At 44.8% G+C, this 27,636-nt stretch overlaps 1 protein-coding gene across 2 annotated transcripts in view; it reads left to right on the forward strand.

Annotated features, from left to right (window-relative positions):
- The window catches only part of POLD3 (DNA polymerase delta 3, accessory subunit), a 45,940-nt gene that overhangs the window by 7,594 nt on the left and 10,710 nt on the right, over positions 1-27,636 (forward strand). Inside the window, exons 2-10 of one of the 2 annotated variants that reach the window (XM_037377002.1) lie at positions 6,767-6,930; positions 10,703-10,758; positions 12,663-12,765; positions 15,197-15,236; positions 16,803-16,935; positions 19,721-19,988; positions 21,329-21,401; positions 23,817-23,976; positions 25,290-25,402. In XM_037377002.1, the coding sequence (XP_037232899.1) occupies positions 6,919-6,930; positions 10,703-10,758; positions 12,663-12,765; positions 15,197-15,236; positions 16,803-16,935; positions 19,721-19,988; positions 21,329-21,401; positions 23,817-23,976; positions 25,290-25,402 (958 nt within the window). In that variant the 5' untranslated portion in view covers positions 6,767-6,918. Of the gene's footprint in view, positions 1-6,766; positions 6,931-8,365; positions 8,537-10,702; positions 10,759-12,662; positions 12,766-15,196; positions 15,237-16,802; positions 16,936-19,720; positions 19,989-21,328; positions 21,402-23,816; positions 23,977-25,289; positions 25,403-27,636 lie in introns of those variants that run through there. The other variant, XM_037377001.1, reaches the window with a different exon arrangement.

The raw sequence follows: 27,636 nt of genomic DNA on the forward strand, positions 1-27,636 counted from the left end.
CAGCCCAGGCTGCTCCCAGCCCCGTCCAGCCTGGCCTTGAGCCTTCCCTCACCTTTGCCGTGTAAAAAATGGCTGCATTCAGGTGAGGATCTGTATCCGCCTGGAGTTCTCATGAAGTGAGTGAATTTGCCCAGAGCAAGGTGCACTCCTGCTAAATGGCCACCATCACGTGGCATCGCTGTGTGCCCTCTCCAGCCAGTGGTTCTTCTTTGGGGCTCTATGCCTGTTGGAGCTGTGCAAAAAGCACAGTTGTTGCTGGGATCACACAACTCTGGTCACCCAAACCCCAGATATTTGTTTATAATTCATTATTATTCAGCTTGCTCAGCTCTTTAAGGCTCGCAGCAGATGATTTCAGAAGTGCCAGTGCACACTAAGTAGTGGGGATGGAGGGGAGCGGGCCCACCTCAGCCACAATTTGCATGAGCTGAAGGTGCTGTGAAGCAAGGACTGTGTGAGGCCCAACAGGGCTGAGTGCCGGGCCCTGCCCGTGGGTCACACCAGCCCCCCACAGCGCTGCGGGCTGGGGGCAGGGGGCTGGGAACTGCCCGGCGGGGAAGGGCCTGGGGGGGCTGGTCGGCAGCCGGCTGGGCATGAGCCCCCCGTGTGCCCAGGTGGCCACGGCGGCCAGCAGCGCCCTGGCCGGTGTCAGCAGCAGCGCGGCCAGCAGGGCCAGGCAGTGCCCGTCCCCCTGTGCCGGGCCCCGGTGCGGCCGCCCCTCGAGCCCTGGGCTCAGCGTTGGGCCCCTCACCCCCAGGCAGACCCGGAGGGGCTGGAGCGTGTCCAGAGCCGGGCAGGGGCTGGGGAAGGGGCTGCGGCACAGCTCTGGGGGGGCGGGGGGAGCTGGGGGGGCTCAGCCCGGAGAAAAGGGGGCTCAGGGGGGCCCTTCTGGCTCCCTACAGCTGCCTGGCAGGAGGCTGCAGCGAGGGGGGTCGGTCTCTGCTCCCAAGGAACCAGCGGCAGGACAGGAGGGAACGGCCTCCAGCCGCACCAGGGGAGGTTCAGGGTGGGCACTGGGAGAAATGTCTTCCCCGACAGGGTGGCCAAGCGCTGGCACAGGCTGCCCGGGGACGGGGTGCAGGCACCGTCCATGGGGGGGTTCAAAATACACGAAGATGTGGCGCTTGGGGACATGGTTCAGTGGTGGGCTTGCCAGCGCTGGGTTAACGGTTGGACTCAATCGTCTTAAAAATCTTTCACAACTGAAATGATTCTGTGACTCTATGATTTATGCCACTGCTCCATCAACACTTTAAACTGGCATAAGCCTGCAGTGTTGTCAGACACAGCAGTGCCACTGTCCTGCTGCTCCTCAGCAGCAGTGTTTGTGTGACAGGGTGCTGAGCTGGTTTGGGAGGACCGATCCAGACTAAAATTAGTGCAGGAAAAAGTTTGTTTTAACTTAAGTTGGTTTTCCTGACCCAGTTCTCAGCATGGCTGCACAAACACTTGGGCTGGCAGTGAGGACGAGACGGTGGGTGGTGGGAAGCAGGCAGGGATGAGCAGCAGAAGCTCCGGTTTGCACAAGCTGCAGAGTAATGTAGCATGCTCTATTCCAGCAATAGCAGCAGAGCTTCAGCACCCAGGGCGGCAACGTGCAGCTCCAGGGATGCCAGGCAAGCGTGGTATCTAACTGTCACCTGCTGACTCGGACAGGGAATTGCATGAGAAGAGACGATTTTGGAAATGCGGGGCCCCCACCGCGATAGGAGCTCGATCCGTTCGCAGTTCGCAGACCGCATCAGCTGTCGCTGCTGTTCGGCCGTTTGCAAGCTCTTTAGGTAATGACCCCTTTTGCGACTGCAGTGGGTCTTTTTCAGGATTGCTGTTTCTTGCTGCCAGTTACTCACGCTGTTATGGGTTATTTTCCCCAAAATCTACTAACCAGCCTGGTTTTGAAGTTGAATTTCACTAGTAGTAAAGATGGACAGAGACATCAAAGAACCCATCTTCAGCCTATCCCCAGAGCTCAGATCTTACAGTGCAAGGGGTAGCTTAAATTTTCTTATTCCTTTCTTCGACTAGGGTATGAGCTAGGAGGGAAAGGGTGGCCCTGCATTCTCACCCTGGGCGCAGTATGTGACACAGCCCAAGCGTTTCCTCCCAGTATCTCCTTGCCTGCTCGTGCCTGGGATGCTGTAGCTGCGAACTGCCCTGTAGTTGGGGAGATGCTTTCCTGCTCATTCTAATCTCTGCTTTATCAATAGTCATTCTTCAGAGGGCTTTCATTATTTCCTAGCTGTTACTCTTGTTTATCTTCTTTAATAGCTTGTCTGCTTGCGGAAACAGATCCGCATAGCTGCTCGAAAACAAGCTGTTCTGCCACAGCTCCTTCTGTGCCCACCCTGCTACTGAATAAATGTCAAATACTCCATGCTGAGGCACACTAATTATGTTAAAATAAAAGACACCAAGAACAGGAGTCCATAGGGGAACTATTCCATCAGTCTTGCCATGCAAACAGTTCCGAGAACAGGCTCAGAATGAGATGTGGGTTTAAGCTAATAACCTGAAGTCAGAAATGCCAGCTACTAATGTGACTCAACGTGGGAAATTTGTTGTGATGCTTGTGAAGACATTCATGTCAGTCATTTTTGTTTAGATGTGATAACACGTACATGGTGGTAGCAGAGGTTATATTTTTCTGGCTGACACATTCCCAGATGGCTACACGTGCCTTTTTCTACTACAGTGCTTAAAGCTTGCATTTTTATTTTTTGAGAAGGGAGTCAATATAATAGTACATGAAATTTTGGCACAAAAGACTGCATGAAGTATAAAAGTGAATCTATCTGCTCGGGCCATTAACAATGCAACATTTCTCTTTGTGAAGGCACGTGGCACTGCGACACACCACAAAACCATGTGAGCGGGCTGGGAACCAGGTCCAGATTCAGACACTTAAATTTAGGTGTCTCCACATATGCTGGGTGTGTAAAACTCTCCGTGTCGCTACTGGAGACAGCAGTCAGTGCTGTCAGTGGTGCCAGAAGTGATTTGGCTAAGATAGACAGCCACAGGCTGTCAGCTGTCACGCTGCTGTTCTCTGTGAGTTGTCAGAAGGGAGATGCATTCCTTGTTATATATTCTGCCACTTGAAACTTATCTTCATAGTTTCTTAGATGCCTCTCCCTTGTCAGCATTATTGCTGCCTCACTTTTCGAGCATCTAAAGATTTTTTATTGCAAACATGCATAGAAAAGACAATTAAGCAGTGCAAACATAGGCACCTGTCTCAAATGTAGCTGTCTCCTGTGATAGCAATATTTATGGACTTGCCTGTACTGACTCCGACCCTTGCAAGCCTAGAAGCAGATTAATTGTGTTAGGTTTACGGTTGGACTTGATCATCTTAAAGGTCTTTTCCAACCTAAATGATTCTATTACTCTAATTCCCACTGTTTCTCTGATGGTCTTTGATCCTAAGTCTCCCAGCTGCTTTTCCGTTTTGTATTGTTAAGGAAGGAGTCATCACCTTGACACCTTGCTTAGCTATGACCCACCTATCATACAGGTTTCCTACTGAAAAGATCCCACTAATTCTGCCTGGTTATTTGCAGTTCATCTTGGTGGAAGAAAGCAAAAGGGTCAGTCTCTGTATCTCCTTATGTATCTGTCTCATGACTTTCATTTCTTAAGTGAAATCCTCCACTTCTGCTTGGATGGGATGCATTTCTGCCCAGAATCTGGATCTTCAGAAGCCTCTAATAGATTTGATGGGTTCCAAAAGGAAACGGGTGCCAGGACCTAGATGATTTTTGGGCAGATTCGATTAACTGTGCTTTGACACTGGCATCTCTACATTTCTGTTCTCCCTTCAGCATTGCTCAGTTGCTCAAGGAAGTCCCCTCTCAGACAGCATTAATTAAAACTTTAACAGGACTCCTTTCACTCAAACTCCTCAGGCAGATGCTTGCCAGCAACTATATATAATACATTTCCAGAGACTCTGCCCATTCTTTTTTGTTTTTTGGAAAGCACTTGTGAAACAACTATTATTATGAGTCCTTGTGCTCAGTTTCTGCTGGTGCTGGTGGTTTTGGCTTTGGGCAGCTGTAAGTACAAGACGTTTTGTTATTAACAAGCAATCTTTGAAAGAATCCTTTATAGAGCTTTGAGAAAAAAAGTTTGGGAGTCAGGATACTCGGGCTTTACACCTGGGAGTATTGAAAGATTCTTGGACAAATCACATAACCTCTCTGTGTCTCAGTGTCGTCATCTTTGAAATGGGGATAACATTTCTTGACTTCTTCAAAGAGGAATATATGGTTCATGTACTTTTTTCAGGGCCTCATAGGAGAGTACTGCAAATCCTATACAAAAGAGTATTATCAGACCTTTTAAGGGAATACTCCCAAAGTATTTTCAGATCCTGCATTGGGATTCTACACCCTACCATCTCCAGTTGTGCAAGAGAAATCCCAGGCACATACTCCAGTATCTGTCAGTTTGCTGCATTACAATGAGATTATTTCTCTTGTTTCCATTTTTCTTTCTTTTTAAAATTACTTTATGTATTTTAGCTGTGAAAGATCATTTACAAGTGCTGCTATCCAAGGAAAGGAGACAGGGCACGTTCTAGTCCTCAGCTCCTTGTTCAAATTTACAAGCTAGTCTTAAGCTACACAGCTCTACTTTAATGTGCAAAAGTAAGTAACGTTCACTACAGACTGTAAGGATCCGTGCTGCTCCCCAGTCAGGTAGTGCTGTCCTTATTTGCAAGATTGGTGTAATATTTGGTAGATTTATGATCCAAAAAAATTAACAAAGTCACCCAGGTTGCAAGATGTTTTAAAGGCTCTTTTGTACTTGGGTGTTGCTGGCACTGAAAACTGGGCTGTGCATACTACCAGGGGTATTGCTGTGCACCCTTCCTTCCTTCCTCAGAAATTGCTGGGACCCAAGGATGACTCCGCAGGGTTTGTGTGAGTCCCCACTGCTGCATCTCTTTCCAGATTTTCTTCTGTGGCTTTTTCACTAAAGTGAAATTTCACTCCAGGCTGCACAGCCCCAGCTCTCCCAGCCTGTCCCCACAGCAGAGGGGCTCCAGCCCTCTGGCCATCTCCGTGGCCTCCTCTGGACTTGCTCCAACAGGTCCATGTCCTTCTTATGTTGGGGGCCCCAGAGCTGGATGCAGCGCTGCAGGGGGGGTTCTTGCCAGAGGGGAGCAGAGGGGGAGTATCACTTCCCTCAACTTGCTGGCCATGCTGCTTGTGATACAGCCAGGATAACCTTTAAGGTCCCTTCCAATCCAAACCATTCTGTGATTCTATGTTCAATAACCCTTACATCTTTGGTGCTGCATGGATCTCCATCCCCTGCCTCCACTGAGGTGGCAGACCAAAGGATCTCGCTAGCATACCGTCCCTCAAGCATTGGCGTGCTGCCCCCAGCCTTCTCTCTAACAAGCCTGGTTTTATCCCTTGCCCTCTTCAAAACCAGTTTAAAGCTCTTTCAAGGATCCCTGCTAACTCCTGTGCCAAGATCCTTTTCCCCCTTTGAGATGGGGATGCCCCATCTATCTCCAGCAAGCCTGGTGTCCTGTAAACCAACCCATGATCAACAAACCCAAAATTCTGCTGGTGACAGCAAGCTTGGAACCAGGTATTGATCTGCTGGATGTTCCTGTTTCTTTCCTTATCCTTCCCTGCAGCTGGAAGGATAGAGGAGAATGTTACCTGTGCTCCTGGTTCCTTAACCAGTCATCCCAAGGCCCTGAAGTCTCTCTTGATTGCCCTTGGACTTCTTGTTGCAACTTCATGGCAGCCCGCCTGCAAAATCAGTAATGGATAATAACCCGAGGGCTGCACCAGGGTAGGAAGCTTTCTCTTCACGTCTTTAACCTGAGCCCCTGGGAGGCAGCAGTCTCCCCTAAGAAGCGTGTCCAGTCTGTGTACTGGGCCCCTGGTTCCCTTCAGAAGGGAGTCTCTTATGACAATGACGCATCCTTTTTTCTTTATGGAAGCAGTTTTGACACAGGGCATAGGCCGACCGAACCTCAGCGACACCTCCACGCTAGATGGAACCATTGTCCTCATTAATGTTCAGTTCCGCTTGCAGAGCCTCGTACCTATTTGCAGGGACACCTGGGACTCTTCTCCTCCTCCACCCTGACCTGATGTACAGCCTCAGGGAAATCCCATCACTTACCCCGAGTCTCTTTGTAGCCCTCTCTGTAGTGCTATTTCAGGAGTTTAGGTGGTTCTGCCTGTAACATCATAATTACTTTTTACTTTAACTGTCAGAAAAATGTGAAAGGACATTAATATCAAACTGTTCCATGCTTTGGTCATGGGTCATAATTTTTATTTCTTCGTTCATCAGCTGCTGTGTTTCAAGCACTGTTGGATAGGAACATTTTTGCCCAAGGACTTGATTCATGAGATGAAAATGCATAATCACTCTTCACCAGCTCTGGGAAGAACTGGAGACATCTCATACTGGTGACAAGAGTAACCAGCAAATCTTGAACCCAGAATCTGCAAAAAATCATTGCCTCTTTGTAAGACAGCAGTATGCGGACAATGATTTTAACCTTTCTCCTGCTTTTTTTGAAATCAGAAAGAAAACCTCTGACTTCAGGGAGTAACAGGTTCTTGCTCAGCACTTGCTGATTAAATGTAAACTTTGCAGCATCACTAACATCAAGGCTGGTGTCATGACCTCAGGGATCCAGAGGAAGATTACTCCTTCAAGATGTTAAGGCTAATTTTGTGATTTTTCCTTGCAAACCAGCAGAGTCTATCTCTCCATTTCTCTGTTATAGCTCTTGGGACCAATACAGGAATGCATTCATCTCACACTCAAATTTCATTTGAAATACTCCTGATGAGTGGATCAGCCCCGTAAGCTGTGGCACTGCATGTGGACCTCTCAATTTCCTGAAGCCAGCATTCCTAGGGATCAGGAAAACACCTAATGCTCATAAAGGTAATGTTTCAGTGATCTCTTTGTGGGTGGAACTCACTTCTGACCCTAAAACCACATTTTTCAGCTCAGCACTGAGGCCCACATGAAAGGAAACATGCACCAGTTCTCTCCCACAGAACTGGATATCATCGCAGTGCTAGACATGAAGAACTTATTTGTTTTGTATTGCTTGTACCTAACTGTCAGTAAAATGAAGAAAGCCATCTGCATGCAGTGACAAAGGAAACAGGTCCCTGCTGAAACAGTTTTATTTTCCCAGTGAAGGGAGAGGTCTATGGAATCGATTCAGGGTGCTTTCATATGTTATAGACTATTCCTGACCAATTAAACTTTAAGCTCAGTTTGTAGGCAACACTTTGCTAACCTAAGTAGGTGGTATATGGAAAAAAACAATTAATTGAGTTCAAATAAGATAATAAATGTGCCGGAGACAGAGGGGTTCAGGCTGATGAGGTCCAGGGAGGGTGGGAGATGCCAGACACCCCACTCCCAGTAGCAGCGATCTCTCAGAACCAGCCCCGTGTGGGACCATGCTATAAACCAGCCAGCACAGGTATAAGAAACATGACCAATAAAAATTAGTATAAACCACACTGGAAGGAAAAAACCAAACCATCCTCGAAACCACCTCCTAGATTTTATCAAATTTTAGATTAACTTTATCATGGAAAAGTATTTAGAAAACAATACAGATATATCAATGATGTCCTCAGCTTACTCTGAAGCTGTATTAAATGCAAATGCAAATGGGATTGGGACTTAAAGATTGGGAATCTCCTGTTCCAGCGCTTGCTGTTTATCTCCAAAAAAAGAAAGCATGTGTAAAGTACTGGGTCCGGTGGCTGGGATGTTGAGGCCCGGAGGAGCAGGGTGGCGGGAGGGCTGCAGGTCTGTGAGGGACAGCATGGGGACATGTGAGGGGATGACATGGGGACACATAAGGGGGGGCATGGGGCCTTGAGTCCATGAGGGGACAGCATGGGGACATGTGAGGCGATGGCATGGGGGGTGTGAGGGGATGGCATAGGGGTGTGAGAGTGTGAGGGAATGGCGTGGAGAAGTATGAGGGGATGGCATGGCATGAATCTGCGAGGGGACAGTGTGGGCATGTGAGGGGACGGCATGGGGGGTGTGAGGGGATGGCATGTGGGCTGTGAGGGGATGGCATGGGGGTGTGAGAGTGTGAGGGAATGGCGTGGAGAAGTGTGAGGGAATGGCATGGCATGAGTCTGTGAGGGGACAGTGTGGGCATGTGAGGGGACAGTGCAGGGATGTGAGGGGATGGTGTGGGGATGTGAAGGAACGGCGTGGTGCCATGCAAGGCGATGGCATGGGGCTGTCAGGGAACAGCGTGAGGCCGTGAGGGGCGGGGCGGGCACAAGCACCGCGCGGCGCCGCCTCTCTTGTTTGTCCCGGCGCGGCCGCCGTCCGCCCTCCCGCCCGCGTCCCGGCTCGTTGCCATGGCGGCGGGCTGGCGGCCGCGGCCCTGAACTGCGCGGGAACCCGCCCGCCCGCGGCCTGCTCGGCCCACCCCTCGTCGGCCGCCATGGAGGACGAGCTATACCTCGAGAACATCGACGAGTTCGTCACCGATCAGAACCGCATTGTGAGTCCCGCCGGCGGGGCTGGGGCTGCGCGGGAGGCGCTGGGGGAGCGGCGGGCCGCCGCCGTTGCGGGACCCCTCGGAGGGAGACACCTTCCTCCCCTCCCCCCGCAGCGTGGCTGCCGTTTGGGGGAGGCCGGCCTGCATGTTTGGGCGCTTCACCCCCCAACCTCCAGCCTGGGCCACAAGCCCTGCTCTGGGGGTTTGCTGAGGAACCGGGGTGGGGGCTGCAGTGGCAGGGCCTGAGGTGATACCCGGCCCCCTTTGCCTTCCACCCCAGCTGGGTGAAGCCCAAGGCCGCAGGGAGCCGCTTTCCGCGGGCAGTGGGGAGGGGAGGCAAAGGCAGTGTCGTCCCCCCCCCCCCCACACCTACGGGACATGCGTGTGTGCCCGTGCCCCGCTCGGCGGGCTGCAGAAGGAAGGAGCATCTGCCTGGCCCCTCAGGGCTGGCTGCTCGGGTTTTACTCCTCTTTTTGGGGACGCATGTGCAGTGCCTGGCAGTGTTTGCTTTTCCAGGGGTCACGATGTAGAGTTAATGTACGCTTTCTGTCAAGCTAGACATCTCCTGACAAGCCTTTCTTGTCAGGATTTTTTTTTCGCCCTTTGACTCTTTGAGTTAATGTCTCTGAAGAGGATTGGTAACAGCATCATTTATATCACAGGAAAAGCAGCTGTCCTCAAATTCCTTATGCTGTCTAATAGGTGAGCTGTTTTTCCTCAAAACAAAAAAGCACTGTAGTGACAGCAGTGTTTTTAGTCTGAGGTATTGTTGCCTAAACTCCCCAGTTGGCAACCTCTTGATTTAGTTAAACAAGAATATGCACAAAGTTTAGGTCAAGCTGACCTACTCTTTCAAGTCGTTAATGCTCAAGTACACACCATCTCACTGTCATCAAAATTGGTGACTGAAAGGACTTCGAACCAAGGGAGCCAGTCTCAGGAAATAACAGATAATGCTAAGAGCACCGTTATGTAAATTATGCAAAAAGAAGTCGCCAAGTGAAAAAGTTCAGGCTGCAAGAGGAGACAAGCTGATAAGGAGTTGCAATCACTGATGTGCACTAGAAGTGAGAAACTTGTAACCAGTCCTGTTCGTGAATGAAAGTGAATATGTAATGTACTATGAATACGCAAGTGCTCTGCTGTCTATAATGTGTACACTCAAGCAGCTTGGTGTGCACGTTAGGAGGAAAGATCCCCCATGCACCCAGTGCTGTGGTAAACTAATGTCGGCTTTCTGAATGATCATTTGGTTTGGAGAGTTTTCCTGGTTATGATTTTTGGTATCAGTATAAATGCAGAAATGAATGAAACTGTTTTTTCTGTGAAAGGTTGAGGGAGTCTGAACCACTATTTCAGCTTAGAAGTAAAATTACTACTTACCGCCTGTAGCCTCTTAAAGCCTTGTTGTTTCTAGGAAAGTTCAGAAAAATGGTAGGCATGTGTATATGTTTCTTTCAAACAAAATAAAGGTTTTGGCCTAAAAACTGCTACAGTAAGGATGATGCATCTTGTCTATCAAAGCAGTTGTATTAACATGAGCTGCCTATGTCACTACAGTTTGTTTCAGTAAACGGCTAGACTAATAACAATTTATTTGTTGTATTTGAGATAGGAGAGGCCCTGGCCTGGGGATTCGCTTAAAAAGGCAGAGCAGGAGGAGAAATGGGTATAGAAGACATGCCTTGTCTGAAAAATACAGAAAGTCAGCAGCAGGGCTGGGATTAGACCTATAGTCTCCAGAGGTTTTGTCAGACTTGTGTTGCAGCCAGAGATCCATGTCTCCATGACAGGGGAGGGCGGCAGAAGTCCAATAAATTCTCAGAAGCAATAAATGCTTCTCACAGTTTAAAATTGTACTGTTTAATTCTTTGTTACGAAGCTAAGCAGTGCAGGTGTTTTCAGTGGCTTTTATTTACACAATGGCATTTCAAGAAGGCGTTCCCAAACCCACACCTTTCAGGGTGGGTAGTTTGTCCCAGTATCTCAGGGAGTCAATCTACTCACTAAAGCACAGGTGGGTGGGTGACCATGTGCTCTCACTTCTAACAGGTTTTGTTGTGGGTTTCTTGGTGGTATGTGTGTGTCTAGAGTTTGACTTGCACATGAAACAAGCAAAGGATAGGAGATTTTCATACTAAAGTGGATTATTTTTTTTTCTTGTTACAGGTAACATACAAATGGCTAAGCTATACTCTAGGAGTTCACGTCAACCAGGCTAAACAGTAGGTATCAGTGCATCCTGCAAACTTTTTGTTTTGTGGCAAAGCCTTGTTAATTGCAATTTTCATTATTGTGTTCAGTGTATTAAAATGATCTCTCTGGAAATATATTTAAAAATCCTGCATGTCGTCTTAGGTACAGTGGGTTATGTTATTCAACGTACCTTGCTCCTCCTGTAGGCAGGTGTCGCCTTGACTTTGATGGGAGTTGCGCTTTAGAGAGCGTTGCTCAGCTGGACACCTGATGCTGATTTATATCATAAATACTTCGGTCAGAATAGATGTTGTAGCATTATATTACTACAGAAATGTGTGTCGCTCCTTCCATTGTGAAACACGGATGTGCTTACTGAACTTGGCTCCAGTCACGCAAAGAGCTATGCCCCTGTGAGAATCTGCCACTCCATATTCCAGCTTAGGAATTCGTACGTTATCCATGGATGTTGCTGGGAGCAGTCGGGTTTACACTGACGGTAATTGCAGCTCATGTGTATGGCAAATGCGCACCCTCTCTGATCACCCTGCTGCGTAGTGCATGACCTGTTATAAATACCAGGCTTAACAGGCACAGGTGAATGTCTGAAGGATGGGGAAGTCAGCTGTGCTGTCAGAATATTTTTGCCTCTCCGAATTTAGCATAAAAGTGTAAACTTCTCTTGGTGTATTTTGAAGAATAAAAATTATTGTAACCTTTTAAATACCATATAAACCAAAGAATGAGCTCTCAAGGATTCAAGGCTGTTGCTACACAGCAAGGTAAAGTTAAGCATGAGATCTGAATGCTCTGTGAGAGTGGCAAGTCTCATAATACAAATATTTTTCTCTTCTTGTTTCTGGCTGTGGCTTGGACCTAAAGGGGCATTTGCTACATACTCAGCTGTAGTGTACTGAGCACAGCTTCACCTGTCTTGTCCAAGCTACTATAATATCAACTTGGGCATCTAACATAATGAAGATGTTTTGTCTCTGTACTCCATGTGTGTGAACAGTTTAGATGATGCGTAAATCTGAGTGTGCGTTAGTGATGGTGTAGATGCGACTGGAGAGCTCTGCTGGGAACAGTTCTGGTCATATTGTGAACTAGAAGGAGCCAGAAAAATTTTGAGGAAGGTGGCCCAGGTGAAGCAGGTGCACCTTCTCATACCCTTGAAAACAACCTGGAGCTGGAGATCTCCTGTGGCATCTTTGTGCTTAAAACTCTCTCCTAGAAGCTGAAAAATGCCTGATAATGCAAGTCAATTATTTTAGTGATTGTGCTGGCTGTGACAGCACGGTAATTGCAGTCTGTCTCTGTAGCGGTAATGATCTTCAAGTACCTTTACCAGATAGTGTCTTTGTGGAATGTGCAGTAGTGTCCCTGCCCAGTTATGTGGGACGCTCCTCATAAATCAGTGGTATAAGCAGGAGTTGAAAGCTTGAGTCTCAGCTCAATCTTGTCATCACTAATCATGCTCTTTCCTCCTGTTTCTGATTACCCTGTGGGTGGATGTAACTGGGATTGTATATATACACCTGGCAATGTGATTATATACCAAAAATCACCAGTTCCTCTGTCAGGTGTTTCAGAATGCTGGGTTGTAATGAGGGAAACGGCCTTTCTTGAGGGGAGACTTTGGAACCAGCAACCTAGAGGATTTGAGACCATCTGCAACCAGCTATTAAAGCTTTTGAGAGCGTGTATGCATTTCATCTTTGGTTTTTATAGTTGTTGGACTGAGATTCTCCAAAGTGGCAGAGAATGAAGGTGTCTCAGTAAGATTAATTTAGTCCTGGTTAAAATAACTTATGTGCTTATGTGAAAAGTTTCCATGTCAGGCTGGCTTTGCTCTTTTACGTAAGCTTCACGGAAGGGGTGGTGACGTGCTCTTTCCTTTCTAGGTGATTAACACTGGTTTCTTTTTGTGCAGGATGCTGTATGATTATGTAGAGAGGAAACGAAAGGAGAATTCAGGAGCTCAGCTTCATGTCACCTACTTAGTTGCAGGAAACCTCATCCAGAACGGATACGTTGTGAGTGTTTCATTTCTTGAGGGTGTCTGCAAGCTCTTTGTTCTTGTGTCTTCCACCGTGTTTTGTAATCTTTGGGTCAAAAGCTGAACTTGCTCTCTTTTTCCAGTAACAGGCGCAGTGTGCTAGGTGTTCTGTACATGTACAAAATAAGGCACTATCTCTGTCCCAGCATACAAGTAACGGGGAGGAAAGATCAGTTGGTCATGATTTGATAATACAGTGCTGAATAATGCACCAGGGGTTTTATTTAATTAACTTAAATCCTGTTTCCCGTCATCTCTCAATCTTATCGCTATTATTAAACAGCAAAGATTGTAATACAGTCCGGAGGGGCCCTTGTGAGATCAGCAAATCCATTTCCCAGGTTCTGCTGTGGAGTGGAAGTGTGCTAAGTAGTGTTTGGAAACAGCCTGGAATTCAGTTAGAATAATAAAAAATAATAAATAGAATAATAAATAAATAGTTGAAGTTTTCTTGTTAATTAAATCATTTTTTTTTTATTCTGGTGTGCAAGAGAAATACAAGTTTATTAACAGTATTTTGTATTTCAAATCTTTGACTTAATAAGCAAAGGAATCTCTCCTTAAATGTTTTTATTTTTTCTTATTGCTGCTTGTCAGATTTTCAGGAATGTAAACTTAAAATTTCAGACAGGTACCCCAGAGGTTTTTGAAAGATGATGAGCAAATTGAGCGCCTGTTTCCCTTTGCTCACGGAATAATTTAATAGTCAAACAGTAAATGCCTTTGACATTCCCCTGGTGTCTAGTCATATCTTCAGATAACCAAATATCTCCTACAGTACAGTCCACAGTCACCACTTAGGATTAGTACATCTCGGGGTGTCCTGGCTTTTATTTGTTAATTGGGGAAAAAACTCCCAACAAACCTTTTTTCTTTTTTTTTTTTTTTTCTTTTCCCTAAATAAAAATTATTGCATGCATAGAATATTCTCTTTAAACCTCCAAATCGCCCCAAAACGGAAGGTAATTGCTTGCATTAGTTGTGTATAATGGAATATATTTATTTAAAGCTGTACAGATAGGGTGACATTTATAGTCTGAGTTTAACAGGTTTTCCCCCGATTTAATAACAAGGTAGCATCTCTTAGCTCACTAGAGCTGGCCAGAGATTTGCTAATGCATCTTATTATTTTTAGATTTGCCATAATGTGTTCAAAACGAACAAGTGAATTCTGAGAGTGGAACAAGTAATTTATTGCTTTTATTTTTTTTTAAACCTTACTTTAGAAGCTTGTATATCTACCAAGGGAAACATATAAAGATCACTCTTTTTCCCCCTTTTTTTTTTACATATCTTATTTTTGAAATACTGCAATAGCAGTGACTGCTGAGAAGGGTAACCTGCAGGCTCAGTAAGTTGTTAGGGGTAGAGATAAAGCAGTGTCAGGGTTAGGAGTGCCACACAGGAGTTTAAAGCTAGCCAGAGGAGGTCAGATCAGGAAGATACTTCCAGAAGATGTGCAGGCATTGGAGGAGCTGGTGGATAACATCTGGCACAAGTCAATTTTGGGTAGGAAAGCGATGCGAGTGCTTCAGATACAACCCTGTGCTTGCTGGTAACCCTGCACTACTGTCTGCTGTCAGTAGGTGTAGCCACAAGGCTGTGGATTCAACAGCAAGACTCATCTGAAGGAGATACAGATTGAAATCACTCACAAATAATTCCTATTGTGTCTTAAGCACTGCGCACACTTTTCCTTACTGATTTTTATCAGCCTCAGTGAGGGACCGAGACAATCTTTGTTTACTGTTTCAGGTTGTCTACATTTTCTTGCCTCTTACTCTTTTGATGACTAGTCTGTGGTATCAGTTAAACACAATATTAATGGCTGGATTTTGTCCAATCTTTGGATACTCTACTTTGAAGCCTGTTAAATGTCGTAGAGCAGATATAGTCCTTGAAGACTGGCTGTAGAGCTCATTTCCAGAAACATGCATTTCTGGCTTTTAAATTAATGCTTAATTTCTCATGACGTTTTGCTTGTCTGGTACAGTGTCTGTGCTACAGGTTGCTACGTTAGAGTTTACTGGCAGTCTAAACATACGTGGGTGATGTGGGCTTGGACAGCAGATTTCTAGCAGTTGGGTCGTCACCTGTGTTAGTTTGCTTTTCTCCACTGCACTGTGCAGTTGTTTAGTTCTTGTTTCATCTGTGTCTCATCTCCCAGTGTCAGGAATGGAGGATGGAGGATTTCTATAGGGTTGTAGTGACCTGTGAAATGGTCCATTAGAAAAGTAGGAAGATGGAGCTTTAAAAACTAGTGGCGGATGACTCTTTAAAGGCGTTGGCAGTGTTCTTTGCAGCTATAAAGGCGCACCTATAATGGGTAGACTTTCTTACTCAATAAGTAACTGAAAATATTGGTCTTAAAATTTTAAAAGATTGCCATTTATTTGGTTTTTTTACAGTGCCACAAGGTTGCAGTAGTGAGAGAGGACAAACTCGAAGGTAAGCGAACTGTGAAAATTATGTGGTTTTAACTTTTTTCTTTGAAAGAACAGCAAAGTGAGTAAAGCTCAGAACTTGCCATCTGCACGTAAATGCCTAGTCAGGCTGTTGGGTTTAGGTGTGTACATTTTGTACTAGCTTTTTCTCAGAATTTTGAATATGTGAGCCAACAGCTAAGTTCAGACTTGTGATTTGGGTCTAATTATTTTTTTTATGTTGAACATTTTAGTCAGAAATTATTTTCCACCTCCCTGCCAGTGACAGATGGCTCCTCCTTAAAGACAACAATATTTGAGTAGGGTACAGCAGTGCGTCGCAGTTTTAGAACAGTTCCACAGGTAATTCTAGTTATTGGCTAAATCCAATTGCAGTCTTTGTTTGCCCCAAGTGATGTGGGTATTAGTTAAGTGTCTCATGAGAATGTTCTCACTTTTGTCTGGAGTATTTGCTTTCACAGTAAAAGGTGAAAAACCCTACCACTGTAACACTGCTTCCTGCAGCTGCTGTCCATGCACTGTCAGTTTTCTTGCCATCTTTCCAGGTCTGGTTCTGCTGCTGAGATCTGATCTGTAGCAATTGAAACACAACTTCAGGCCCTTCATCACTTTAAAATAGCGTCTTTGGTATTTGAGAACATACTGTGGCATTTGTGACCTTAAATGTCCATGCTAATGATGTGACTTTGTTCTAAAGACCTGAATTATTTTCCTTTTTGAAGTCTGAAGTGGGTTTCTAACTAAAGCTGCCCTCATCAGGGTAGTAGGTTGTCAAGCAGTACAACTACTATCTGTCGTGTTTGTTGAATTATCTGTGCTGCACAATATTCTGTTTTGCTGTGGAGGAAAGGGTTGTTCATGTTTTTTGTATTAGAAGACAGGCCAAAGGTATGACTTAAATTTGGAAGAGGCTGAGATTTTTGATGGGAGTAGGGCTGCATAGTCTAGGACTGGCCCCAAGAAATGATTACTGTGTGTATTTTTATAGTGCCTAGAAGCTCTGTCTCAGACCAGGTCTGTGTGGAAAGAACAATATAAGCAATGAACAAAGAATTCCTAAAAACCAGCCCTTGTCTCAAGAGGGTTACAGTTTAAATAGCATAGAAGAGGCAAAGCATGTATTCCAGCAGGCTACTAGAGATGACACAGTGATGCTAGTTGATACGGTGGATACTACCTTAACAGCAGAGAGCAGTTCCAGCAGGGTAGAGTTATGACCATTATTTTCTTTCTTAGCCTTAGGCAGTCATATAGATATCTTGGATTCCAAACACTGGGTATTTTGAAGGTAAACACAGAGAGATTGCTCTTAATTCAGTTATGTAAGAACGAAGAGTGTGTAGTGGAAAACATGTTTGACAGGCTTGTGGAGTCTGTTACCTTGAATTCTCAATTCAAGTGCTCACTAAGCATTGGAAGAAGGTACAATTACATGTTTTTATATTCAGGTCCTTGCTGTCAAGTGGTCTGTCAGTCTTGCTCCATCCGTGGTGAAACCTGATACTTAAAGTTGCCACCTGATTCCGTAAAGGCTGTGCTAACAGAGGACTTTTCTTCTTTTTCCCCCCAGCAATGAAGTCTAAACTAGCCACGATTGCAAGTGTGCACGTGTACAGCATTCAGAAGGCCTTGCTGAAAGACAGCGGACCACTCTACAACACAGACTATGATATTGTCAAAACAAACCTGCACAACTGCAGCAAGTGAGTTGCCTCATGGTTTTTCTTCTTAAGCTATGTGATTTGAGACTGACGAGATGTTGCTACATAGCGCACTTCAGCAGAAGGCAATGGTTACCAGATATGCCTGGATTTTTAGAAAGCTAGATAAAGATACCTTCTAAGTCATGCCAGACCAGTCCCCAAACAGCACACTGTATGATTGTTTTATAAACTGAGCTATTTCCAGCTTACAGTTGGTTTGCTTGCTCCGTTACTCCAATGGGCAGGCTGTTCCAGTACCTTTCTTCTCTGATGACTAGAAACTTTTTCCTCATTTCATTTCCAGGCCACGCTTAATCATGACCATTTTTATCCATTCCTCAGTCACAGAGTAAGATAAATCAAAACAGACTTAAAAAAACATGAGTGATGTGCTCAACAAAGCGCTAACATGAGCTTGCCTTCTGTTTTGTGAGACTGTGTTTTCATCCACTGGGCTGATCCACCTCTCTGAAGATGTCTTACAGGAACTCATTCTCCACGAATGAGAGCCTGAGGTGTAGGAGAAGCTTACAAAACAGAACAAGCAGCACAAGTGTCCTTCACAGCTGAGCTAGAGAGAGGCTGTCATAGAACTCAGAGGGACTTTGGTCTCCAGGGGTCATTGTCTCCCCTCCTGAACGGTGCCTGGCAGCTGTGGCTTTTCATTTATATGTTGTTTTCACCACAACAGCTTCAGCTTGATGTAATCAGGATGTACAGTGCCATGACCAATCTGGTTTAGAAGGAGGATGCCTGAATGTTGTGTCATAGAAAGAGTATAGAATTTGAAAGTAGAAACGTAGCTGTCATCAAAATGTTGACAAGAGTGGCTGAGAAATTAGTCTCCTAGAAGCTGTGTATTTCAAGTGTGAATGTCAATACTCTGATAAGTGCCTGAAAACCCTGCCTCGGGGAAGGCACATGCCATAGGTTTGGCTGCAGTTGCCTCGTTCCAGCCTGTTTACTCTCAGGCAGCCTTGCATGATGATACTTAATGTCTTAGAGGAGTCTGCCTTTGGGATTTGTACATCCAGAAGGTTTAGACAATTCAGATTCTGACATAGCTTTCTGAAGCCTATGTGTAAATCCCTGCCTGGCTTTGGAGCAGAATTTCCCAAGCGAACTAAGAAAAATTTAACTTCTTCATTTGTTGACCTGGCTGAACTGAATTCAGGCTGACCATGTTCCCTCTCCCTTGCCAACTACGTGAATTGTCTTTTACACTTGGGGCAAGATTCCTGCAGTACCTGCAGAAGACGGAGGTTTAACTCTGTGCAAACAGAACCTGCTGGCTTCTTAGACTTCCCTGTCAGTCCATATATCTCACAAGCTCTGGAGCAAGGATCTTTATTCTCTTCTGTGTTTATGTGGGACCTGTTACACCGTGAAGGTGGCGGAGGTAGCTAGATATACTAATATAAATAACTGGATTTAGTGCATGTTGCTAATGTCAGCTTTCCAAGTGGAAGCAGCTCCTTGCTCACAGAGCATAGTCCAAGCATTGCTTGTTTTTTCAGTGTTTATTTAGTGAAATTTGGATCAAGCCCATAAGCTATAGTCACACTGCAGCATTAAGGCAAGCTAACTTGGAATGTGTGAGGTTTAGATATGCTTGCTGCACGGTCAGCATAACCGTTAATGATAAAATGTGATTTGTAATCTGGAGGGTTGGTGGTGTTGCTTATTGGTGTGTTTGGAGTAGGAGTGAAAGCTGTCCAGACAGCCGTGATGACCATATTGAAAACAGATTATCAGTATAAAGGAGAGTAGAAATATTTTTCTTCAGTGTCGTCTTTCCTTCCTTTAAAGGTTTGAATGTCAAGAGATTGCTGCTGCAGCCTAAAAATGCTGTAGAGATTATGTTGTTTTGTTGATACGTTACAGTTCCTGATCAGAGTAGAAGTGGACTGTGCATGTGAGCTGCTAATGCTGAGGCACAGAAATTAATTGGCAGAAGACTGGTTTATTTCTTATGCAAATAAAAATATGCTGTGTAATTCGGTGGATTGGAAGGCGTGAGTCTGTGCTGTCTTGTGGCATTTCTGTAGGAAATCTGGAAAGCTTTGCCTGTGATTTGCACAGTGGGGAGTACAGTTCAGTTATTTTTGGGCACTGCTATTCCTGACTGTCAGTGAATTGTATTGTAACTGTGAGCACATCATTTAGTTCTTACATCCCCATATCCCTAAACAATCACGTTTCAGACTGTTACAAGCTGAGATGTGTCTGTCTACCAGTTATTACATGGAAATGACTTTATATAGTTAAGTCTGAATATCATGGATATCTTCTGAGCCATTTAAGTAGTTTAGTTTCAGTTGTGATTTACTTACCTGGCCAGTACGACTGTGGCTGCTTGTTGCAGCAGTAGTGGACTCTGTCAAAGCATCTGAAAGTTGTAAATGTTTTAGATCATCAGACAGCCATACAATTTATGCCGCAAACTTTAGAGAGCGTAACCCGTTTAGGAATAAAATGCAGTCCGCTCCCTGTCCACCCTGGGTGTGGAGACAGGCTTTTCCTCCCCCCATGAAATCTGAACAGCTTGTTTAGCGTTTGAATGCTCTGGCTCTTGCTGACAGGTTCAGCTGATCTGTTCAGTTGAGGTCTCCATCGCTCTAGTTCTGTGCCAACTTTTCTTTCTTGTCCCCCGCACAAATTAAAATGCTCTTTTTCCCGTAACAGGAGAACACAGGACCAAAGAAGCAAGGTGCTACCGGGGAGGAAACTGAGGTGAAAAATAAGAAGTTAAAAGGCTAATTAAATTTTTCACTCCATCACACAGGTTTAGTGCCATTCAGTGTGCTGCTGCGGTCCCCAGGACGGCAGCCGAAGTTTCTCAAGCGCAGACGTCTGTGCAGGCTGGTTCCCAGGCACAGAGTGACACGAATGCTGTCAGCGTACCTGCGATCAACAGCCACGGTCCATCGACTGCTAAACAGACCTCACAGCAGCCCAAAGGGATCATGGGAATGTTTGCAGCGAAAGCGGCGGCTTCCAAACCCCAGGACACAAATAAAGAAACTAAAGCAGAGGCTAAGGAGGCCCCAGGTGTAAGTTACCTCAGACCCTTTGGCAGCCCTCTGGGTTAATAGCTTTAATGAACCGCTCTTCTAGCTTCACTCTTACTCGACCTAAATAACCTGAACCGCTGTGGTGCAGCTTTGTCCACTGCTTCTAGTGCTGAGCTTGCTGTCCACTGGGAATGCTCAGTCACTGTTTTCTAAGTATTTAACTGTACAGTACAGATGTGCCTTCTGTTAGTCATTGTGGGCAAAAATATATTGTGCCACACTCTTGATCTATCCACAAAAGTCTATTTGCCCTAACTTTGATGCTTTGACATTCCTCCTGGAGCCAGGTCTCCAGTGAGTGTAAACCAGCATAGCTGTGTTATTGAGACAATTGTTCCATTGTCTTCAGTTATGCCAATATATACACCGGTTGAGGATCTTGCTCTCTTCATTGTGCTTAAAAGGATTTGTTTTAAGCAATATGTGAAACGCGAGAAGTCCAGGTCTTAAAAGTATCAAGGTGTTTAAACTTGGTCTGTGAGGGAAGTTTCAGAGCTTGACCTGTGCAAGACTAAATTGTTTATCTTCTCAACTGCTGGTTTTTCCAGGATAGGATTACACTTTAATTTTAATTAGTATAATTGTTTTTGAAGCAATGTGGCCAGTAAATGGGTATTAAAATGGTAACGTTCCCTGCATATGGTTGGGCTTTTTTATAACAGCTGAGTACATTTTAGTTCATTTTTCTGATTTTTATAGTGAATTCAGAACTGCTGAAATATGCGTGTCTGAGTGTTTTGGGAACTTTAGTGTCTGGTTGCCTTTTTTTGCATGAAAATAAATGGGATTAGGAGGCCAAGCTTCCTTAGGTGGGTGTTTTTTGTGTGTGTGTGATTTTTCACTTTGGTGGCGGCTGTATTAATGGAATAGAGCAGTGATATTTTTTGCAAACGGCTCAGCAGAACAGTATACGTGCCAGAGTAGCTGGATAAAGTCTTCATGGTTTGGCCAATCTGTGTTCTTTCCTCTGTCGGTTACTGTGAATTGAGACACTGATAGTTTGAAAAAAGAACAGTTCTTTACTGGGAACAGACCCAAGTCCCAACCACTTATTTCAGTAACGCTGTCAGCCATCAGATGGGAAAGTTACCCAAGTTAGATCTGAAGGCCTAGCTAAGGAGTTCTAAGTAACTTGCTCTCGGTCCTTTGATGCATGTAATACCTAGCACCTTCAAGTTCTCCTAATTGGATGCTGACATCTAAGACACTGAGTAATCAACAAATACATATTTATTTCGCTTGTCCAGAAGCAGCACTATGCATTTTGAGGGATGTGTTGCAGGAATAATTCCTGTGGTTACTCCTCTGTTTGCTTCTAGGTGTCTGCAGTCAGCAGCAAACCACCAGCAAAGAGCAGCATAATGAACAACTTCTTTGGAAAAGCTGCCATGAGTAAGTACTTTATAACACCCATCTGTTTTCAGCAACCATTGTGGTCAGGGACCAGCCTGCTGTAGTTTAAAAAAAAAATATATCCTGAGGGATATTGAAATTCTCTTTCTTTTTAAAATTGTCTTTCTTTTCTTAAGCTGTTAAAAAAATTCAAATTAAAGCAATTAAAACCCATCAGTAATAACGAGCATCTTCTTATACAGCTGTGATGGGAGCCATAAACAGAAAGGAATGGAACTGTTCATTCCCACCCCATCAAACTTGTTGGATTTTCTTTATATCCCCTCTTTTCTTATACTTTTACATACTATTCTTCTGCTCTTTTTGACTCAGAGGGGTTAATGGTTTTGTATGCAGCTCTTAAGGCAAAAAATTAAGTTTTAAGTGGAATTTTTCAGACAAAAATCTTGCTGGATGGAGATCAATTAAAATGACATATTTGTGCAGACTAACCCAGGAAGGATTTTTAGTGCAGAAGAAATCTGATTTGAAGTGAGTAGTTCTGGCTGGAAGCTTAGCTATTGGTAAAGTGTTTGCCAAAACCTGTTATGCAGGGTGTGTTAATGATGCTTGCTTTTCATCACAAATCACTATGGAGTCTACAGTTAGATTTAGGGTTAATTACTGAAAACTGAAGAGCTAATAACTGGAGGATGAAAATGAGGGGTGACCTTCCCCTTTGAGCAGGGGTTTGGACTACAGGTGGTGGCTTCTGGAGGTCATTTCTGACCTAAATTATCCAGGTCTGAAGGAAATATGCTGAAGCTTTTAAATAGACATTGGAAAAGGACTGTATGACCTTCTTCAAAGATTCCCTTATAAAAACGAGTATAAGAGGATTCAGGGAAGAGTTACTGGGAGAGAGTAAACAGCAAAGTTCACTTTTTAACAGACATCTGTCAGAGGTAGCAGAGTACAGTTCCAGCGCTGAACACATAAGGCACAGTACTGTTGGGTTTCTTTGAGTTCCTGTTTTTGTGAGACTGAGGGAGCTGAGGATACTCTCAGCTGAAGCCTCACAAGCCTAAGCAGAGTTACTACCATTAACTCAAGTAAATTCTTCAGTAAATTCTTAAGATCTGAGAAGAGCCCTAGACCAAAGTTTGTATGCTGAAAACCCAAGAAGTTGAAATTGTGCGGTAAAGATAACCCAGCGGTGATGGAGAAAGCTTTGTGGATGCATTTTCACGATTTCCAGTGAGGTTCACTTCTCTGCTGAGCCCTGTTGGGGAGCACTTCAAGGAAGTTTGTGAGGTGGCTGCAGGGAAGGAGCAAACTGAGAGAACTGGAAATGATTATGTGTATAGAAGAGATAGGGTGATTCCAGGAGTAAGATTTATTCTCTCCATGTTTTACGTATCTCCTGGCTACAAAGATTTCACTATTGCCAGAAAGTCCTGATTTAACAGTAATTGGGTCCTTCGACTTTCTGCTGTTGATCATAAATAAAAGAGCTGTCGTTCAAGTTCTTATGTATGCAGTGTTTTCCCTTGCCTGTTTTCCAGGCAGTATCAGAAAGGCGTTGGAATGAAGTCTTAGCCATCTCGGCAGCCTCTGTTCCTGTTGCCGATGTAGTTGATCTCATCGTTGAACACTTGTGTCTTCACTCGTGCATCTTGTGCTTGGTTTCTAACTTGTCTGCTCCTCTCTTCTGGTGAGGTGTGGGTATAGCTGCTGAGTGAAGCTCACAGACTGTAATTAGGTGCTAGTGTGTTAACAGCATTACCTATTTGCTTGATAAATATTATTTTGCTGTCCACTCCCACCTGCTGCCTCTTCTCTGGTACTAGATTAAGCCTTTTGAAGCAGAATTGTCCTTGTATGTGGTGCCACGTAGGCAAAAGAGGCTGGTTCTTGATCACATCGGGGCTGGGGTGCGAGGAGAAGCCACTATATTACTGGAAATACTAATCGTGGGCGCTAATGTTATGCAGGGTGGGGACTGCACACGCCTCTCACGGCTCATCATCAGCCCTGATTTTCCTGTTTCTGAGCAGTTTTTTGTTTGATTAAAACTCTTTAATTTAGAAGGGGTCAACCGACTGTAAACATTGATGTGGTGTTACGCTAAAGGGGCTGTCTAGAAGAGGGGCTCCTGGCCCTTCTGCAGTGCCTTATGTCTTGGTGATTGTAAGGGGTTCTGGCACTGCCTCCTGTCCCTCTTCTGCAGAGTTTAACTGCTGCTGTGCCATGAGTTACAGCAGAACCAAAACGGTAAATCAGCTAGAAATTTAAGGATGCCCTTTTTTCATGTATGACATAGCTTGGTCAACCTAGAGCCCTGATGCTTTTATACGTCCTCTGTAGTGTTTTCCATATTCTTGGTGCAAAGTGTTTTGTTTAGCCAACTCCTTTGCAAGTTGTCATTCATACTGAATGCCCAGTGTTTGTTCTTTGCTAATGTTTTTTTCACAGACAAACTCAAAGTTAACTCTGTGCCTGAGCAGCCAAAGGAGGAGAAAGAAGTAGTCAAGCCTTCAGTTCCTGTGGCAGAACCAGAGTCATCCCCTAATACTGTAGTAGAGAAACCAGGAAGGAAAACAGAGTCTGCTAGAATTCAAAAGAACAAAAAAAGGTGGGCTGCAGCATTCAGGGTCCCTGTAATCTGTTAACCCACTTGTTGATGGCCTGCATGGAGCTGGCTGGTCATACAATGCTGGCTCACCTCCTGTTTCCAGCTACTAAATTGCATTAACCTGGCTAAAATTATCTGTCTTAGAATTCTTTCCTAATATTTCTTTTCCATTTAGTGCTGTAGATGCCTTGGGGCCACTTGTGCCATTGCAAATGGGAAGGGCCACGGTCCAGGTAGTCTTCTGTGGGAGGGGGTGGCTTTCCATGAGACAACCTCATGCTGTGAGCAGACTTAGTATAGACCCCGCAGGCCATCTGTGGGGGCTGGCAGGGGCACCTGTACTGCAGGGAAGGTAGTATATTCCCAAGCTTATATGTACACAGCTTCCAGCACACAAAGTTCTGCTTGTTGATTTCCATAGCTAATGTACTGCTGCTTTCAATGCCGCTGGTTTACTTTGGGCTGAGACTCCAAGTAAATTTTAAGTTCAGCCCTTTGTGTTTAATCCAACCCAAACTGACAGAGACAAAAAATCATTACAGTCTGATGGCTCTCTGGTGGCCTATGAGTAATTAATTGGTGGTCTCAATCTATTTCTAACTAAATAGGTAAGCACACCACCCAGCCCACCATGGCAGTTGGTGCTAACTGGTCTTCTTATTGATAGTCTTAGTCAAAAAGCCAAGGGCCTGGAAACTGCATGTTGGCAGTGTGGTGTTGGGAAGGCCACTTGGGCTGTACCAGCTCTATGAGGATACGTGGGCCTTTAGCCTCCAGGCTTGTTAGTCTGACATGTCTCGCCAACATTAAAAAGAAAGAAGCTATTTTATTTTTCCAGTAGTCTTTAAAAATGGCTCCAGGATTCTGAGACACTACCTCATAGTCAGTCAGTGGCAAGCAGTCTGTCAAAAGAGCTTCTGAGCGATGCTGTTGGGGACATTAGTGTTTGGGAGCCTGAGCTATAGAGACAAGATCAGAAGTGCACTCTTGCCAGGTTGCTCTGGCCAAGCTAGGTGAGGTACTGGGCAAAACGAACTGCAGAGGGGCTAAAGAAATCCTCCTTGTTTTGGAGGACTGGGTGCAGGTAAGGATGAGAGGCTTGAAAATGCTCCTGTGCCTATGCCTGATTGTATAGGTGAGTGTACTTCAGCATATGTGATGCTCATGTTTTTAAGAGGTACAGAGGCATTTGATTTCCTTGCTAGCAGCACTTAAGTCAGGAACACGCTCATCTAAACGTGCATGATGCTTTTGTGCGCACACAAGAGGTAACCTGCGTTTGTTTCCCTTTTTTTTCCCCTTTTTTGTGGCAGTAAAATGAAGAGGGTGGACAAGTCGGATAATGAGGAAGAAAGAGATCCCGAAAATCTAAAGAAAAAGAGGAAGCGAATCAAACAACTTCAGTCTGACAGCAGTGACGAGGAAGGTAAAAAGATATGTAAACAACCAGACATGTAGGTCAGGGGCCTGATTTCAACAATATTACTATCCAAGGCTGTTGGTCAATGACCTGAGGGAATAGTTTAGAGGACTAAAGACCGTGCAAATGGCTGTAGCTTGAGCTTTCTGTTTATCTTGTGCTGCAAGCACTTGGGCATACAGTTGAGATGCCTCAGTCATTCAGTCTTTGTTTTAGCTGAGCTCAGATCTGGCTGTCTCCTCACCAAGTGTGCTGCCAGTCACACTGACGTGTGGGAAGGAGGTTCTCAAATCTCTTGTGAAAGATATCGCGCCTTCCAGAATTGTAGGACTGGTCATAACTGGTTTATTTGGTGAGTAAACACTCACAAAGTGACCTCCCCCCTCCCAGGGTCATTTTTAGTATCTTTAGTCTGTCTGTTTATAGAAATGCTTTGGAAGAGAGCATTGGAAGCAAGATAATAGAGAAACTGGAGGCAAAACAGTTGAGCCATATCCGATGCGACTCTGCGTCTCCTCAGTGGCTTTTGGCTTTGATAGGAGTAGGGTGCCCAGAACATCGCAAGATTTGGGCTTGTAATGAGGAACAGCAGGGCTGGATTCCAAAGAATTTGGGTAATTGAGGTGACAAATGCCGTTCAATATAGATAACTGGAAAATAATTTGGGATCGAGCTAGGGAGTATGTGCTAAATGGAACAGTCATCCAAAAAGCTGATCAGGAAAAGAATTTGGGGATCATTATGGACAAATAATTGAAACCACCAGTTTGGTGAAGTAAAAAAAGGTGAAACGGCAAATAGGTCTTATTAGCAAGGAGGTGGACTCCAGCAGGAGAGCTAAAGCTGCTTATTTGGTGTGGCTAGGACGTGAGAAACAGCCACGAAATTAAGAGAACATGTAATACAAGTTAGAGAGGCAAATACTGTTGCATATCTTAGCAGTCCTCATGCCACCTTAGGCCTATTTTCATGGCTTCTATTCTGCCTAGCATAATTTCAAGTGATCTTTGTCATCAGGCATCCATCACTTCTACTCGGACTATTCCACAGGATGATAAATCTCTCAGGAAGCTGTTCTTCATGATCAGCCTTAATTTCATCACATTCCTGTGTGCAGCTCCTTGTTTGGCCATAAAAAAGCATATATTCCCCCACTCTTTGGTATTTATTTCTTTAAATGTTTGTAAGCTATTATCTGGTCTTTCCATTTACTCATCACTCAGCCTACTGACAAGCTGCGTTGTTTAGCTCTAAGAGGGAAGATTGAAATCAGCCCATTTAGCCACTTGAAGCACTGCTCCTTGCTGGGCTGGAATCTCTCAGCTCACCCGTTCTCTGCTAGCGAACGCAGGCAGAAATGAGCCCCGTGCTTCGGCTGTGCGGTAGGGCTGTGCAGAGAGGCCGCTCTTTGGAGTGTGGAGGCTTGTTGGTTCAGTCTTCCTTGTGCTGCTGTGAGTTGGGGACCCCCAGCCCCCTGTTTTCGTGCCAGTGCTCTGAGCACACAGCAAGCTGAGAGGTGACCGCACACTCTGTTTTCCTCGTCTATTTCTGTTAGAGCTCTTTTAATCCCCTGAGACTAAGAGCCATGCCGTAAGAGTTGTAAATTGAGGAGTGCTTTCTGTAGAGAGTACTGCAGACTCCTGCTTGCTGCCTATCCACTTTTGGGTTTGAATATTAGAACTTTCTGGTCTCTTGTTGAATACCTGTATTACCTTAGCATGTGCTGAATAGTTAATGCCTTTGAATGTGGTGCCTTCGGTTTTCATTTGGTCCAAGGTGTGGTCCAAGAGTCTCTGTGTATACCACCTCCGTGCTCGCAGTAGGTCTGTTTAGTTGTTCTGCCTCGTTTCATCTGTGCTTTTAAGTGTGAGTTAACTGGCTTTGCGATTAGAAACCATGGGTCTGGTACTCTGGTCAGGTTGGGACCCAGTTGTCTTATTCACCTCTTTCTCAGTAGCTTTAGGCATCAAAACCAGTACAAGTAAGGCTACCCACCTATTTGTCTGTTAGGGAGGACTGCGTTTTGGTTAACTCCTGTTTAACCTACTGGAGATGTATGCAGAAAGTTTGAGTTTCTGTTTGGAGAATTTTCTTGTTGCTCATCCCGCATAGCAGTCCTCTTTGTTCTTTCCATTATGTCAAGCACCAGCTTTGTGTTGTGTATTAGAATTGTAAATTTATGCAAATTATAGCTTGTGTCTACCGATTTGTACGTTACTCAGATTAGCTTAGTGCTATTC

The sequence above is a fragment of the Falco rusticolus genome, chromosome 2, assembly GCF_015220075.1.
Source record: "Falco rusticolus isolate bFalRus1 chromosome 2, bFalRus1.pri, whole genome shotgun sequence".
NCBI lineage: Eukaryota > Metazoa > Chordata > Aves > Falconiformes > Falconidae > Falco > Falco rusticolus.